This window comes from Triturus cristatus, chromosome 8 (genome assembly GCF_964204655.1).
Source record: "Triturus cristatus chromosome 8, aTriCri1.1, whole genome shotgun sequence".
In the NCBI taxonomy this organism is placed as follows: Eukaryota; Metazoa; Chordata; class Amphibia; order Caudata; family Salamandridae; genus Triturus; species Triturus cristatus.
The window spans coordinates 1573803979-1573821380 of NC_140591.1; the positions used below are offsets into that span (position 1 = coordinate 1573803979).

General features: G+C 40.9%; 1 protein-coding gene across 1 annotated transcript in view; it reads left to right on the forward strand.

Annotated features, from left to right (window-relative positions):
- LOC146806220 (uncharacterized) overlaps window positions 1-17402 on the forward strand; it is a 445106-nt gene that overhangs the window by 137968 nt on the left and 289736 nt on the right. The window contains exon 2 of the mRNA XM_085623479.1: window positions 12803-12835. Coding sequence (XP_085479605.1) covers window positions 12803-12835 — 33 coding nt within the window. The remainder of the gene's footprint in view (window positions 1-12802; window positions 12836-17402) is intronic.

Consider the following 17402-nt stretch of genomic DNA (forward strand, 5'->3'; position numbering starts at 1 on the left):
TTTGTGGATCTTGTGACTGTTTCTGTGCCCCCTGCCTTTTCCTCACTGGCACCGCACTGTTCATTGCGCGAGTGCGACGGGTGCCAGTGGGGAGCTGCAGCAGGCATGTCAGGGCGGAGCAGCTGGTTTGCAGGTCTTGCAAGCAGTACACAACTGCTGGTACCCACGCCATCTGCCCTTTTCTACAGTACAGCCTGCCACCTTATATCTCACCAGCGCAGCAGGTAAGCCGTGTGAGCACACCCTGTAAAAGTAAAGAGTGAATGACCCTGCATAGTGCTGCATACCATCAACATGAGCCATGAGACTTTCGTAAGGCTTTGTCCGGTGAACAATTCAATTAAAAGCCATGTATTGCGATCGATATGGTAATAATGGGTATAAGTGCGTATGCTTCGTGTTGTGAGCCGTGGCCAGTGTTCCTAGTATGAAGTTCCGAGTATGGATACACAGGGAAAGGTTTTTTTTAATCTCAGATGTGAGCCTGTGCCCCAATAGCGGCCAAGAACCTTTTACAGTATGATATAACGAGACAACAAGCTGAGGTTGCCGAAAAGGTTATCATACATCGCCACTCCTAGCCAGTGAGAAAACATCTTCGAGCAAAAAACAGAGATGGGACAAGAATATGTTTGGAGAACTTTACATAAAGAGGACAGGGATTGTTTATTTTTATTTTTTGGCTGCAGCATCTCCATTATTTGTTTTTTTATCACACAAAAGTACTGTAGGGAGTAGGGGTGGAGCACACATGGTATTAATTATCCCCTTTATGGGCCATGCAGTTAGGCTCCTACTCCTATGGGACCTCAGATGGAGCAAACTGCCAATGTAAACGGCGATAGCCAGTCCATAAAGTCAAAATTAGACAGGCCATTATTTTCTACTCTTCTACTTAGTCATCCATTGCAAAGGTGCCACAAATTGGGACCCCCTTGAAGCGGTTGTCATGGGAGCCTGATAATAGGAGGCCTGTCGGAGGTGTTACCATGGATCAGTCATGGATACCAATTTAAGAAGAGAATTCGTAGCGTTGTTAACTGAACAAAAGCAACGAAGCATGCTTAAACGTTTAAACCAGAATAACAGAATTAAGGCTTAACTCTCCATCTTCCAAAATGCTTACAGTGGAGCAAATATTTATTTGCTTGCATTGGAAAAACCTTTTACATAACACATGGAATATGAAAGCAACTTGCCAACAGGCTCAGAACACACATGGCTAAGAGAGAATTCACAGATGAAAGAATGAGAGATGAAATGGTACTTTGTGATGAAGTCGGGAAGCTAAGAGTCTTTATCTTTTGATAATTTTATAAGTGATAGGGGGCTGATATACTAGCTAGCAGGGGTGCACTATTACTTGCAATGGATCGCAGTTTCATTATTAAATCCTGAGTAGCGACACAAGATGGAATGGCCAATTAAGGTTGATGAAAAGCTCATGGCAATTAAGAGGATGAGCTCCAATAGGGCACTGAAACCAGATACACTTCAACATTTTACAATAGAACAGGAGTGGAGATCGTATCTGTTGTGGCCAATCTCTCTCTTAATACCTTATTGAGAAGGAAGGGATAACCCCAGATGACTGAGGCCAACATTACTTTAATTACAAAGTTTGGAAAGTGCACTGTTTTATCGCCCCAGAATACTGATTAACAGAGACACACCATTATCACTGGAATTTTAAGCGGCAGACCCCTAACATAAAGGCTTTTTGTTTTCTCATAGCCTGGCCTGTCAGGTTTGTCCCCGGTAGAGTTGACTATTATTAAAAACATATGTATATGGTGGGAGTGACGCCATATTAGGACTGCACTCGAGAGGCTAGTGGGGTGGGAATGGCCTACAGGTGAACCAGGCCCTACCAAAGGCTTGTCTGACAGATCAGTACATTTCATTAGTTGGTTTTTGGGCTGCATTACAATGATTATTTCAGTGACAGCTATTGATAGGCCCTGATTTTGAAGCTATTAATTGAAAGGTCGTAAACTAGCGGTTTGCCAACAGCACACATGCACAATCTTTTCTTTCAGTGTTATTGTGTTCAAACCACAGTATGGGCTCTGAAGAAATAGGCTTAACGTCAATGAAACTGGGCGGGGGAGGTCTCTCGGAAAAATGCGCGAGTTGCTTGGGATTTAGTAGCTCACGACGATTTTCACTGACCAGAAGTAGCTCTCACTACACAAAAGGTTGGAGACCCCTGATCTGGAGACTAGCTACACCCCATTGTAGTCACTAATGATCAGTGTAAGGGGAGAAAAGTCATCTGGAGTGAGGGGGAAGGAGGGCATGCTTTAGCTCAGTGTGTCATGTAGGCACGGAACACAAAATGGTGGCATATCCGAACCAGGTGCACTTTGATAATTAGAGCCTGATAAAGTCATGAATGATCAAATACGTGTTGGCAAGAGAGGACCACATCTTAACAAAATAAATGAAGAATTGCAACAACTAAGACTATTGGATCATGATCACCTATTAATGAGGCAAGCAGTGCTCGAGGGCTTTGGACTAATTTTAGTGACTTGTTGGAAGCATATAAAATCTCAGGCATTTGCATGTCTGTTTCTGAGAATATATTTCAGTAGATGATTGATAATAGTTAAACAAGGGGCATTCATCGTGTTGACATGGGATTGACATGGGGTCAATTCATATTTGGGTTTGTATCCTGAAAAGAAGAAGATTGCTTTAAAAAAAAAAAAGGGGGTGTCAAGCAAAAGTTTATTTCTGCTAATAAGCAGCCTGAGACTTTAAGTTTCTTTGGTAGGGGTGTTAATGTAAACAGCTATATTCTGTTTTAAAACAGTATCTAAACTCAAACCAACCAATTCAAGTTGGAGAGGATAGGAGTAATGTGTTAGTCAGGAAGTGGGATGCTTTATGGATAATATCATTTATTGGAGGGAGGTGGGTTTTTAGGACACCTGTGACGAAAACAACTGCTTAAATATGACTGCTATCTCTGTGGTAAATGGTCACACACCCCTGTCTTGAGTGACCTGACTGCACGTGGAACTGTTTTTCTGACATTTTGCTGTCCCAGTGTGCACTCTAATATAGCATGTGCACTGGGGTTTAGGCCTGTTCAGGGTGAATCAGAAATCCAGAACGTGTTTTGTGTACTGGGAGGTTGCACCAAGCATGCCCTCTTTGCTGCCATTGGGCTATTGTCCAGACACTGGTTTGGTGGCAGCATAATGACTTTTATTGATTAAATTGTTCCGAGAAGAATGTTTTCTGTTCTGTGGAGGAGTGTGACACTAGCTTCAATGAGGTCAAATTACCACTTGATTGCTTGACGGATGATGTCAACCAGGTACCCTTTTTTGTGGAGTTTTATTGTCAGTTTCTCTGTGTGTCTTTTATAATTCCTTTTATCTGCATAGTTTCTTTTAGGTCTAAGAAACTGATCCAGTGGCAGATCCTACCTAAGGGAACAGGATAGACGTTATCAAAGTTTAACAGATTGTTGGTACTTTTGCAATTGTAATCTCACTTTAAGGATTGTTCATGTGGTAGGATCATCAGATAACAAAGCAGAGTTCCCTCCTGCTGATGGTGACTAATAATTTTAGGAATTCTTATCTGTCATTGAGCCAGTTGGTAAATTCCTGGGTGAGATGTTCATTGATTTTCCATAGTATAAATACATCATTAAAATTTACACATTTTGATGTGCTCTTTGTATGGGTTAGTGATATTTAACACATTCCTCATATGCAAATAAAGACATGCCACACTTTGGGCAAATGTGCTGCACATTGATGTACCAGGTTTCTGGGAAAGAATTCATTTTCAAACTAGAAGAATTTTCTTGTGTGGGACAAATATGCACAATTGAGTACAAAGTATTTTGGAGTTATGGAGTCCTCTTTATGTTAGAAATTTGTGAATTTATTACTCACACATATTCCTCTTGAGGGATACTTATGTGCAATGCTTCTACATCCATGTTAATAAGCAGTTCTCGAGATGAATCAAATGTCATCCATCTGGTATACTGATCATGTACTTCATAGATTTTAACTAAGAAACCTTTCTATGAACAGAACCAATCTCACAATTTTGAGTGAGGTTCCAAGGCAGACCCAATTCTTGAAACAATCTGGTGTCCTGGATGTGGATATTTTTCTTTATATAGAAATTTGGTATAAGTTATAATGGAATGAGAATGAACAACTGAGGCCCAGGACAAAAGGGAATATATGAGCCATCAAAATTACAAGATCTCCATTGCATGATTTTAACCAACCACACTTTCCCCTCCAAACTTCCCATGTGCCCAGAGGTATTCTATTTTGATTGTCCCTTGTTTGGCATGGCACACGTTGGAGTATGAATACAGCTTCCCTAGTAATACAAGTATACTTCCTGCATTCCTGAATTTGAAGACCCAGACACTGACATGACGGAGGACTGTGACCAGGCTACCCTTAGAAATTCTGTGAGGCCATTTTAGGAGGGGGTGTCTGATTAGCCCTTTCCTAATCACTGCTGTTTAGTGGATGTGTTGGAGAGACGGTGAGTCAGCAGATTCTGTTGTTAAAGGAGAATGTTTCATGGCCAGGAGTGACCTTTTGCCCTTCTATAATTTCTGCTTCAGTAAGGCCAATGACAGCCATGTACAGAGTCTTCACACTTCTTTGTGGTTTGGGATACACTTGCTTGGAGCCAGCATCATCATTACCTCCTGTGAGAGCCATTACCTTCCACAACCATTGTGTCTACATTGCAACCAGAAAATGACTTGTGAAACCAGAGTGATGTGCTGCTACTGAATTGTGATTCTAGGTGTGGGCTTTTAGATGTGAAACTACACATTTGTCCATGTTTTTGACCTATAATTGTGTCTTTTTTTTATGTGCAAACAATGTATTATACCTTTACTTCAATAATTAAAGTGAATGAGTCCTAAAAGACAAGAGCTGAAACAAAAGGGAGCCTTATGGAGCAGTAGAGTATCCTTACAAGTTCTTTGTAATTTTAGCTGGTGTTCTCCTCTCAGAAAGTTACAATAACTGACTACATCAGAATAAATAGGTGAAACACAATCAGTAGCAAAACACTATTGTCTGCTTCAGAAATAATTCTGAAATAGTTTTCAAGTTAAATGGCATTGTGGGTAAATAAACTGTGTGTTGGATTCATGCAAGTACACCACCATGTACTCCCCTGGGTGCCTAGTTTTCAGAAATGTCCGGGTTTGGTAAGTTGCCCTGGTGGCAGCTGAACCCGGGCCCAAATACTACATATATTCAGCATGGCAAGTGGAAATAATTTGGAACTTTCTTCAGTCTGCCAGTCCATATGTCAAAGCTATGCTTCATAGAATACACATTTTCTCTTGCATGCCATTGGAATGGAGATGCCCTGTGCTTCTAGTGGGTAGAAAGACTGTTGGGGTTTTATGGTGGGTGCTAGGCCTAGCTACACCCAATTTCTTTCGTAAAACAAAAAATATATCCCTGGTGTATAGTGGGCTACCCCATAACCCACAGAACAGTAAATCGCCCAATGAAACCCCAGGTTGCAGAAAAACTGTTGGGTCTGTTATGGGGTGGAGGCACAGCCCAATATCTGGCCAGTCAACTACCACCACTACTTTTTTGGGGCTATATTTCCCTTTTGTCTAGTGGAGTTTCAATTCCCTGGGGCAAATTGGGGATAAACTCCCCAATCTGCCCATTCCAGGGCAGACAGACTGTTGTTCTCAGGGGCAGGGAGTGCACAGGCCATGTCCAGGGCAGACAACTCCCCCCAAACAATAAATACTAAATATTTGCTGGTGGTCTAGCGTGCTTTCTACCTCTACCAGTTGGCAGATTGGGGGTAAACACAACCTAATTGTCCACGGTGGGCTAGAAAATTATTATGCCTTGGGTGGTGAAACACAGTACTATGCCAGAACAGTCAATCAAAAATATTCCCTTGTGGTTTAGCAGGCTTTCTACCCCGAGAGAAGATTAGGGGTAAGCCCCTCCTATCCACTCCACAGGCAGCAGCAAGACTGTTTTACCTGGCATAGGGAGGAGCATAGTCCCATTCCCAGGAATGGCATCCAACTAAACAGTGAATTGCACAATTCCCTTGTATCTTTAGGACTTTCTTCTCTCCTTGGGATGCATTGTGGATAAATACTCCATCCACCCCCAGGGGGCAGAAAGTCTCATTTGCCCTGGGAAGGGGACCACACCCCTCAAAACAGTGGTGTGTAATTCCTTGATGTCTACAAGACTTTGTTTTTTGCAGGGAAGATCAGGCACATGCCCAGAGAAGGTGCTACCCTCCCAGGAAGAAAGCATCATTGGTGTCTAGTGGGGTGGATCCCTGCAGAGAGAAATTACCAAGCAGGGATCCAGTAGGGAGGGACAGTAATGGAAATATGACAATGACCCCTTTCCAATTCTGATTTCATATGTTAAACGATGATCGAGGTACAAAGCAATGTGCTCCCATGCCATTAGTGTAGTTTGCGTTCACTTTGTTGTACTGTGATGACAGTGCACTATGCACGCTAGCATTATAGCAAAATAAATATGGTCAAACTGGGGACACGAGCAAAACTCATATTTTGCATCTCAACTTCGCTTTTAGAAAACAAATTGCTTCTTATTTTTTTAAAAGAATTTCTTTTTTAAAATTAAAAAAATAAACCCTTAAAAAAAATAAGGACTGAAAGTATGATTCTTCATGACACCAGAGGAGGCTTGGGACTGGCTTGAGGGATGGCATCAGGCTACCCGTCATGGCAGAAGGGGGCAAAATCACAACAGACAGTCACCTACGTCAAAGCAGTCAGAGGCTGAGGGGAACACCACAGAAGGCGCTGAAGGTAACTCAGTGAACTCAGCAGCATGAACTCTTGTCAATCCATAGAACATTAACGAGCCCCGAAATGGGGGAACTCCATCAGAGCAAACGAGGGTCAAGTACCTCGGAACTCGAAGTTCGCTCAGACAAGAACTGGAATTGATCTACAGGCACTTGAGGAAGGCAATATTTAAGAAGACACGAAGACATGGGTCCTCGGCCGACCTCAAGAGACATCCTGAAAAACAGCTTTTACCACATGAAAGTCATTTTTTGTTGGGGAGTTGACAAGGGGTGATGACCGGAATGCTCCCTCCAAAGAGGTACCGGGGAGGGAATGACAGGCGCTCTGCATTGTTGGGAGGGGACTAGTTTTATGTCCGTCATGCATGGAGGCAGGGTGGGGAGAAGGAAGGGGGGTTGGGAGTTACAGGAATTTTATTCGTAGTCATAGCAGATCAACCCTCAAAGCAGCAAAACACGAAATACATTACTTGGTAGAACAACATCTCCATCCCGATGAATACACCTCCATGGGGGGGCAGGTGACAACAACGTGCGGACAGCCAGATTATACATCAATCTCAAACAATGCAAACACCACAAGGCACTACACCCATTCAACTCCTTTTGTGGTATGTAAACAGAGTTAAAGAAAAACTGAAGAGATGGCTGGTATTACAAAATGTTAAACGGCAATCGCCTGATGTGGCCCTACCTCCGGATACCCACCCCATAGTCACCTCCAGTAAAGCTCTTGACAGATGGGGTTTCAAGCTAGTGGTACACTCTGACTTAACCTCCGGACCAAGAGGTGTAGGAATCTTAGTCAGAAAACAATTCCCCCAAATCATACAAAAGACATGGAAGGACGAACAAGGTAGATTTTCAGCGATATCGGGCCACTGGGAGGGAAAACCCATTAATATATTCACAGTTTACATCCTGCCGGCACTACATACCATGGCCCTACCTGCAGTGAGCACACTCTTACTCAAACTCCCGCAGGGGGAGTTGATAATCGGGGGGACTTCAACATAACCCTGTGTGACCTAATAGACCCGCCCCAGGAAATCGACCCAAAACATGTCACAGTTCTCTGATTTCATGGGACCCATGGGACTCATTGAGGTCTGGCGAGCACAATACCCACAATTTTGACAATACATGTTTCACTCTAGAGCACAAAATAGTTTATCACAAATAGATTTTGTTCTCACATTGGCAGACAGAGTTGCTAAGTTTATAAGGGTATACCACCTGCCGAGGGGTATCTTTGACCACTCCCCTATCCTGGCTGGGTACGCCACAGAACCCCAAAGCCAACGTTGTACATTTTCAAAATACCCGGGTGACTTTAAATACCTACAAATACGTAAAGCCAAAAAACACTATTTTTCAGAAAATGAACAATCAGTCACTTCCCTAATCACCCTTTGGAAGCATATAAACCAGTAATCAGGGAACAAGCCATTTCCCTCATATCAGGCCACAAAAAGGAAAAAAATGAGTGACTGATGCCCTAGAACAGGAAGTACTGGACCTAGACATACTACACTCTCAAGACCCCTCCGAATCCAACACACATCGATTCAAAACAAAAAAACAGGAATACAAGGAACACATGTGGGAGGAAGCCAGAACTAGACAGGGAACTCTTCCTAATATAAGATCTATGAAGTAGGGGACAAAGCAAGTAAACTGATTGCCTGGCTGGATAGGCATGACCGCACGGATAGATGGGTGGATGGGATTCTGACTGACTCGGTGAATGTAGCCAAAGACCCGCAACATATTGTAGAAGCATTCACAAACTATTATGCTAAGACCTATACCCCAGTAACCACCATCATACAGCTGAACTCCTCAGGGACATCTGCATAGCCACACTCACTGCAGAAGAGACACTGCAGCTCAAGAGTGACCTCACAGTAGAAGAAATAACCTTGGCTTTAGGTAGTATGCAGTCAGGGTATGCTGCCGGACCCATTTGCATCCCAATAGAATTGTACAAAATGATAGTAACACATTTAGCACCACATCTTATAGAAATGTACTGGGCCAGCTTGGAGGCCGGGGAGCTCCCCAGAGATCAACGTCTGGCAACAATAGTCACAATCTGCAAACCAGACTAACCAGCTGAGGGGTGTGCCTCATACCGACCCATCTCACTGTTTAATGCAGAAGCAAAAATACTGGCCAAAAACACTTGCAAATAGATTGACACCATCACTCACCAAACTTGTACACCCAGAACAATCTGGCTTCATTGCTGGCAGTAACACAGCCCTTAACTTACGGCATCTTCATGAGCTACTGGGAAAAAGAAACACCATCCAGGAGGAGGCCACTATCCTCTCCTTGGATACCTGCATGGCCTTCAATACCATTGAATGGACCTGTCTTTTTGCAGTCCAAGAGCGGATGGGGCTAGGCTCAAAATTCAGGTCCTGGGTCCGCCTGTTGTAGATGAAACAACTAGCACAGGTAATGCCAGACTATCAGAAACTTTTGCACTTCGGTGAGGGACCCATCAGGGTTGTCCCCTGTTGCCAATCCTCTTCACTCTTGTATTGGAGCCTCTCACAGCATGGGTGATGGGGGCCCTCTGATATGGGGACTCAACTGAATAGCAGACTGGGAGTTCCGTATATCATTATACGCAGATGATATTCTGCTGTACATCACATCTCCATCGTGCTCTCTAGCTAGAATAATGAATATTTTCACAAACTTCGGGAAATATTCTGGGTACATGATAAATTGGAGCAAATCAATTGTATATGTCCTCATCGGTCCACTCCCAAGGATACCCAAAGGATGCGAGGTGACTGTGGTGTAAACGGCTTTCGCTACTTGGGTATCTTCATCACAATGAACCCTGAGGAGTTCATGAATAGGAACCTCCAAGAAACCTTGAGATGTCTACGAAGTGATGTCAAACATTGGCGGTCCCTCCCATTAATGTTACTAGGGTGTGCAACACTTTTTAAGATGATGGCATTACACAGGTTTCTATATGCTCTCCAGAACACACCATTCCGTATACCACAAATATTTTTTAAAGCAATATATGCTGCAGTATGTAACCTGATATGGGATGGGAAACCACCCGCATAGCTACCAATAAATTAGTTAAGGGATATTACGAGGGCGGAATAGCAATCTCACACATCCAAGCGTAATATTGGGCTTCGCAGCTCATGGTCCTTAATCACTGGACACATTGCACCCATAATGAGCTCGCATTTTGAATGGATCGATACATCCTAGGTGAAGGGGGTGCAATGCACTCTCTATATGCCAAAACGAATGATAAAAACCTCTCGGGCCTACAGCACAAACAGTTCACCCATGGCACACGACTCATAAGAAGCTGGGCTGGCACAGCAAACTGACACAGTTTAGCCCACTTTGGAAGACTGGGAAACTGGGCAGATTGATTAGCTGTAAAGGATTCAAAAAATGGGATCTCATCGGAATTTCAACGGTGGGGGATCTCTTGCATAAGGGGAAAGTTATCCCCTTTGAAAAGTTGCAACAACAATACAATGTGGTCACAACGGAAACATTCCGCTACCTACAGATCAGGCATGCACTCATGGCAGTGATCCTTGCTGGCTCGACCTTCCCGGAAGCATCACCATTAGAAGACAGGCTATTCACAGATACGATGGGCCATGGAGAAATCTCTCTTACTTACCAAAAATTAATCAATAATCTGCCAGACCCAATGCAAGGGCTTTGTGAGAGATGGCAAAAAGACATGGGGGAACTGGACAACACTGACTGTCAGGAAGCATTGGAATCCCTGCGCGAGGTGGCAATACCCTCTAGATTGTGGGTAGAACAACTCAAGGGGCTCCACAGAAGTTAACATTAGTTAGAATGGGGAAAGTTGAATCCCCACTCTTCATGGGGCAATCTGGTGGAAAAGGTACATTCTACCACATTTTATGGGATTGTCCAGAGATTAGGAACTATTGGAAAACAATTATGCATACAATCAGACAGGTATGCAGGACCCCTGTACCACCTGAACCCAAAAGATGCCTCCTCAATATATGGGAGCCACAGACCTTAATCGCAAACAACAAAACTGGGCAACTCTAGGCATGATAATTACAAGCCGCGTTGTTGCTAAACAGTGGGAGTACAGCCTACACCAACACATGCCGAATGGTGCAAAGATATAGATTGGGCCATGGTAGCTGAGAAGGAAGTCTATGTAAATTGAGGGTGCCCCAAGAAGTGGGAACAGGTATGGGGAGAATGGAATATGTACAGGGGAGGGATATGCACCCCGCCCTCTCAGGGCTTGTCGCTGGAGGAGATCTGAAGAGCACATTAGAACACTTTTACAATTGAGTCTTAAAAAGAACATGTGAACAATATAAGGGATGGAAATATGTTTGTTATAGATAAATGTTGTAGCATTGCCAAGATTGTCTGAACTGTATTAATAACCTGTGCTGATGTCAATAAAAAGAGTTAAAAAGAATAAATAAGGGATGAATGTATCATTTTATGTACTGAAGAATAATTTGTGTTGTGTTTCTGGTTAAATGATTTTTGTTGAAGATTTTTTATATATGATCAGTGTTAACAAGAAGTATGTTTCTGAGATCTATACATATTGTATGGACATGTATGATTATTTTTAAATTGTACATTTTATTGAATACATACAAAGTGGACATTAATATGTGTATTTTGAATGACAATAATAATAACTAAATGTATATGTATACATTTTTAAGACCACTATATATATCGTTTTATGCACTATGTTATGAATGATTAATATTGATGACTACTGTGTTAAGTGCATTCTTACTGGGCTTTGTTTTACATTCTAAGTTTACACATGAAATTGTTAGGTACAAAAGGGAGTCATTTATTGTATGGTATAATCTACCTTCTCTCTGTTGGTCAGAAAGGGTGACTCTTTAGGATTCTAAGCAAAATAGCTTTCACATAGGCCACACCACAAAGAACATGGGCACCCAGGAACCTGATGAATATTAGCAAATAAATAGATTCTTGTCTTTCAGTTACACTGAATGGATACTGGAGAAGCAATGTGTTTATCCTAAGTACCTTGTCTTGTTCAAGAGCTGCCCTTGTGATGTGATGCAACATCAACAGCTCCCAGGAGCTGAACAAAAGGAGAACTCTGAACGGAGCTGCATTTAAAAGTTGGCATCCAGACTTCTAAACAGGTGTGACAATTGGCATGATGTGAGAGATAAAACCATTCTCTCAATGGAGTCTCAATAGCAATGAGTGAGACATCAGGTCTCAAGACATGCCTTCATTTTCTGAATACCCTTCTAGGAAGACACATTTTTTTTTTATCAACCTATACGTTATTTGATGTATCAGCGGTCAATGATTGTGTATGGAGCTAGGGGTGAATGTTATAGGGCAGGATAGTCTATTGTAAAATAATTTGAATTATCTGCTAAGATCCTAGCATAAGAAAAACTAAGCCTGAACTTTGCACTCCCCTTTAGATCTTGTCTCTCCTGTTGTGTGTAATTGTTTTTGAATTTGGCAGTCGTACGAGCCTTTACTACAGGAACCTCAGGGCGAACTCCTTTGTTTTGCTAATTGTTACCAAACTCCATTGTGCCCAGTCAACTCATGGGTACTTCTATAAAAGTACAACAGTGGGTAGTGTTACATTAACTTCAGACGTTATCTAAAAATAATCCATCAGCATGTATCTGGTAACCAACCCCATGATCTGAATTTGGTTTAACAACTTTAAAATTGGTAAGTATGCCCCTCTTATTTTTATATCACATTTGTTTATTTTCAGTAGGGACTTGCAGATAGAGGCAACATTAGTCAGACATGATATGCAAGAGATGTGATTACTATTGCTGATCAAATTACCAAAATGAACAAATAAACTAAATGCAGTATTTGTTAACCTTCTTTATGTCTGTATCCATTGTTTTTTTTTGTTTTGTAGAATTTGTTGACGCCCGTCCACAGGTAAAAGGATGTGACAAATATACTGCTCATGTATACTGTTACTTTATAAAGTGTTCTCTGAATTTTCTTGTAGAATGTGATTTACAACAATAGTGCACTGGATGAACTATCTATTATTTTCGAATATATCTGCACCAAGACACTTGTATCTAACTTTAGAACACATTTATTTAAAGGGTATATTGCATTCTATTGATATTTCAGTGAACATGAAGGCAGGCACATAAAGCAGAGGATATTAATTGAGAGGGAAGTTGAATGACAAAAATCAATAAATCATTTGCTTAATCAAACTGAGTATATGGGAAGGTAGAGAGTAACAACAATCAGCATCCATTCATTGTAAAGTGTAGATCTAAATGTTGGATAGCACCTGTATCTGAGTGAAAAAGTAAGGATTCAGTCTGCCTCGTGGAGCCTGAGGCAGTAAAGCATACTTTAAAAGAGAATGTCTTAGTGCCACTCTATTGTGGCATCTTGCGACGTCCCTGGGCTGATATGTATTCAATGAAACAACCCATGAGTGATGTTACATGGCACCTGTTTAGACCTGATGAAAGAGGACATTTTCATAAACAGCTGCTAAAACCCTGAGCTCTGGATTTAATATCCCTACCCATGCACCCAGGGCTATGACACCCAGGGATTTCCTCATCGTTTCATCCTGTGGTCTGCTCTTACTCATTATGAAGCGTTCTTTGACACCCAGTATGAAGGAGAGCTCAAACACCTATACTTTGGTTCAAAGATCCCACCACATAATGGGGCGCACTTTATCAAGACCTCTTTCAAGCAAGCAGTGTGCTCCTTACCTTACAACCACAGGCTTATCCAACCGAGTACCTACTAATCCCGTCAATGATCTCCCCATCTTGAACCTTGAGGGCTAAAAAAAGTGAGAGGCTGCTCAGTCCCTGTACTCTTGGTAGACACCCCACTCAGACACTTGGTATTGGAAATGTACTTTCTTTTGTTGCCCTTTTTTCTTTCTAGTAATGTATGGTTGGGGTGCAATTTATAGTTAGCATAGAGAACTATTAAGTGCCAGATTTCAGTGTTATTTCATGTTTAAAACATAATTAGTTCAGTGAAAGTTGACACCCAACTGTCCCATTAACGTTAGTATTTCTCAGTGAATTTCTTTGGGTTTTTAAATGCAAACTTACATATTGTTACCAACTATAACGTCACTTTAACCAATGCTATTTCTTAAGATTTTATAGTTTTTTAACCTAAATTAATATTTTATTACCATGTGTAATGCCAACCCTATGTTGCACAGATTTGATGTTTTTGGAAAAAATAGTATATTGCCACCACCTGAAAGATAATTTGACTCTCTCAAGTGTGGAGGATTTCTCCGCTCATTTGAATGAAACAACGAGGAAGATTAAATCAGATCCATAATTCTCCTCTCAACATCCAGTAAATGAGGAACACTCTAATATCCTCCCTATGCATCCCCAAATGTGGTCCCCTCTCTCTGATCTTACCACAAAAAATAATACTGCAAGGGATACTTAAAACATTAATATCAATTAATCCCTCAAACCACTTTAAAGATTCTATACCCGCTAAACTCATCAAAGAACTTAGAACCTCCATACTCCCACTTTGGCCTAAAATTGTCATTGAATATTTCTCCCACTGCCAGATTAGACCTATCCCAAAAAGCCAAATATTGACTTGTCTGACCCCAAATAATTTCTGTCCTTTTACTAACACTATGACAAATAGACTGCTCATTTATACTTCTTGAGAAATGCATACACTTCCAAGTCTGTAACCACATCAAACAGTTTCAGCTCCTTGACCAGTGCCAATCTGGTTTCAGACTAGATCATAGCACTGAAATGCTATGACACACATTGTAGATGACACCTTCACACTATTTCATCCCTGCCTACTTATACTCTTTGATCTCTCCTCTGCTTTTGATATGATATGGTCAAACATGGCAACATGATAGACCTTTTGGAGAAAAGGGCCGTTCTGTTTAGTCCAGTCTTAAGTTGCTTTTCCTCTTTCCTCCATAATAGATGCCAACAATTAAATCAAATCTTGTCCAACATTACTCCGGTCTTGACTGGAGTAGCTCAAGGATCCACACTCTCACCAACGCTAACTGCTTACTGATATTCGTATACACTCCAATGTACAGTACCACATGTACGTAGATGACATACAATTATACTTGAAAATTTCCTCACCAGAACATATCAAAACTCTTGACTTTGCCGTACTGAAAATCCAACAATGGTTAACCCGCAATCACCCTTTGCTTAACACACTCAAGACAGAATTTCTCCTGATCGCCTCCACAATCTCTCTACTCCCATAGATGAGTGGCTCACACCTTTCAGTGCTCAACTACACACCACATATTGTTGATTCTCCTAGTTCATTAGGCATTTCTCTGGACAAATAACTGAATATGCAAGATTACATCAGTGCAGCTACCAAAAGAGCCAACTACCATTTGAATACACTGAGGAAAATCAAACCCTTCCTCCCCAGATGACCTTCGGTTAATAGTCTAATCCCAAATCATCACTTGCCTAGACTACAGGAGTACTACTCTTGCATGTCTACCCAAGACCAGGCTGGTTCCTTAAGGGCTACTCTAAACTCTAAACATCTCAAGTGGCTCCCGTATGAAGCTAGAATTCAGTTTAAAACAGTCTGCATGACCCTGAAGTCTCTTCATCACAACAATCTAATCTAGCTGGCTAAAGAACTTGAATTATCAGATGGGATTTGCTCCCTAAGATGCTCTAACTCTCTATTGTTAAAACCACAATTCTGTATTATGTGAATATACAGTTGTTTGTTTTCTCATTGCATAGATTTTGGTTCTTTTTTCAAAAGGACGGTGCACCAAAGAAAAGTCTTTTCAAATATTCCAATTGTTGTTCTTTTATTCTTATTCAACTCTTAGAAATATCAGACTCAGCCAACGCGTTTCGTTCTTTACGAACTTCGTCAGGGCTGTGAAAAAATACAAATATAAACATACATATGTATAAAACACGTCATATACAACATAAAACACAACAAACTACATTACTACTAATACATAAAAAAGTGACATTACTATATGTTTCTATACAAATAATGAAGAAACAACAGAGAACATACAAAATGGATTTCACATATAAATATATTACAGACAATATTTAAAATTTCGACATATTAGTCAGATATACATACAAAACAAGAGTTAAAACTTTCCAAAAACACATGTGTATCCTGCCTAAGTATGTATGTAGTCCAATGCTCTAAGCAGAAGGTTCAATTTAATATTTATATGTCTAGGAACCTCATCTGTAAGTGAGCTAATAGGTTTATGATAAAAAAATGGGTCTTTATAGGTACCAAATAGCAGTGATTCATATGATTAACACCCTAATAGAGGAAATTTTTTTGTTCATGTGCCAATTCTTACCATAGATTGTTTTTAAGAAACGACCTCCAGGAATTTCAAAGGTGGTCGACTTCCAATTGGTATGCTTGTTCATACAAGATGGCATGTAACCTAGTAAGAATGAATTGTTAAATTGTTATAGCCTCTTATGGGCATGAAAGATTGGAATCAAAAGGAAAGCGCGGGTAACAAAATCTTTCCATTGGAAAGCGAAAAACACCTTACCTCTCCAAGTAGCTGAAAGGTGTATGTACAATTAAGATCCTATGTACATCACCGGATAGTTCAAATAGCGGTCGGACTCTTAGTTTAGTCCATAGATAGCATGAGTAAAATTAGATCAACCCTGTTGTTGTATATTTAAACCCAATGTGTAGGCTCCATTTTTCTGAAAAAACGAAACGGAAAATATCATAAATACCCATTCTTAATCTCATGTCATATCACAAACACTCATTCGTAATCTCATCTCCTAATATTAATATTCTGACCCACTATTAACGGGTTTGACAGCCTATATCTCCCATTATACATTTATCCATAACCTAAAAACCGATACTATCGTATGACATATATGTCTATTAGAAACAGCAAAGACAAAAACCAGGTTCCTAATAGTTTTGACGCAACGGTAGTATACAACAAATTATAGACTGTAAGTATTCCTTTTTCACATTGACCATCTTTATACAATTCCTCCGTAATTATACTTAAAAGGAGAAAGCCGTCACCTAATTCCCGCCATAAAAAACAAACTGTCTCTGTAAATCGACTTTCAGCGGTTCTTGTCGCCTAAAAACACATGACCCCAAATCTACAAAGAATACCTATCTCAATCGTTTAAAATAGGAATATTGTGTTGAAGTTATGTCCCCGATAATTTTACAAACAACACCTATATCAACCGTTTGACGTGGAAAAATCACGTTAATTTTCCATCCAAAGCCCCAAAGGTATCACATTAGTTTGTTATTTTCTAAATACACTACACGATTCCCGTCTTACCTTTGAAACGGGCGCTTCCTCAAGTTAGCGGCGAAACCATGCCTCATTGGTCGAGCCTCTTAAGTAAGCCCAACCCTCATGTCACGTGAAGGAACCCGGAAGTATTTGAATAGCTATTACGATATTGAAGCAAAATTTCCAACCTATG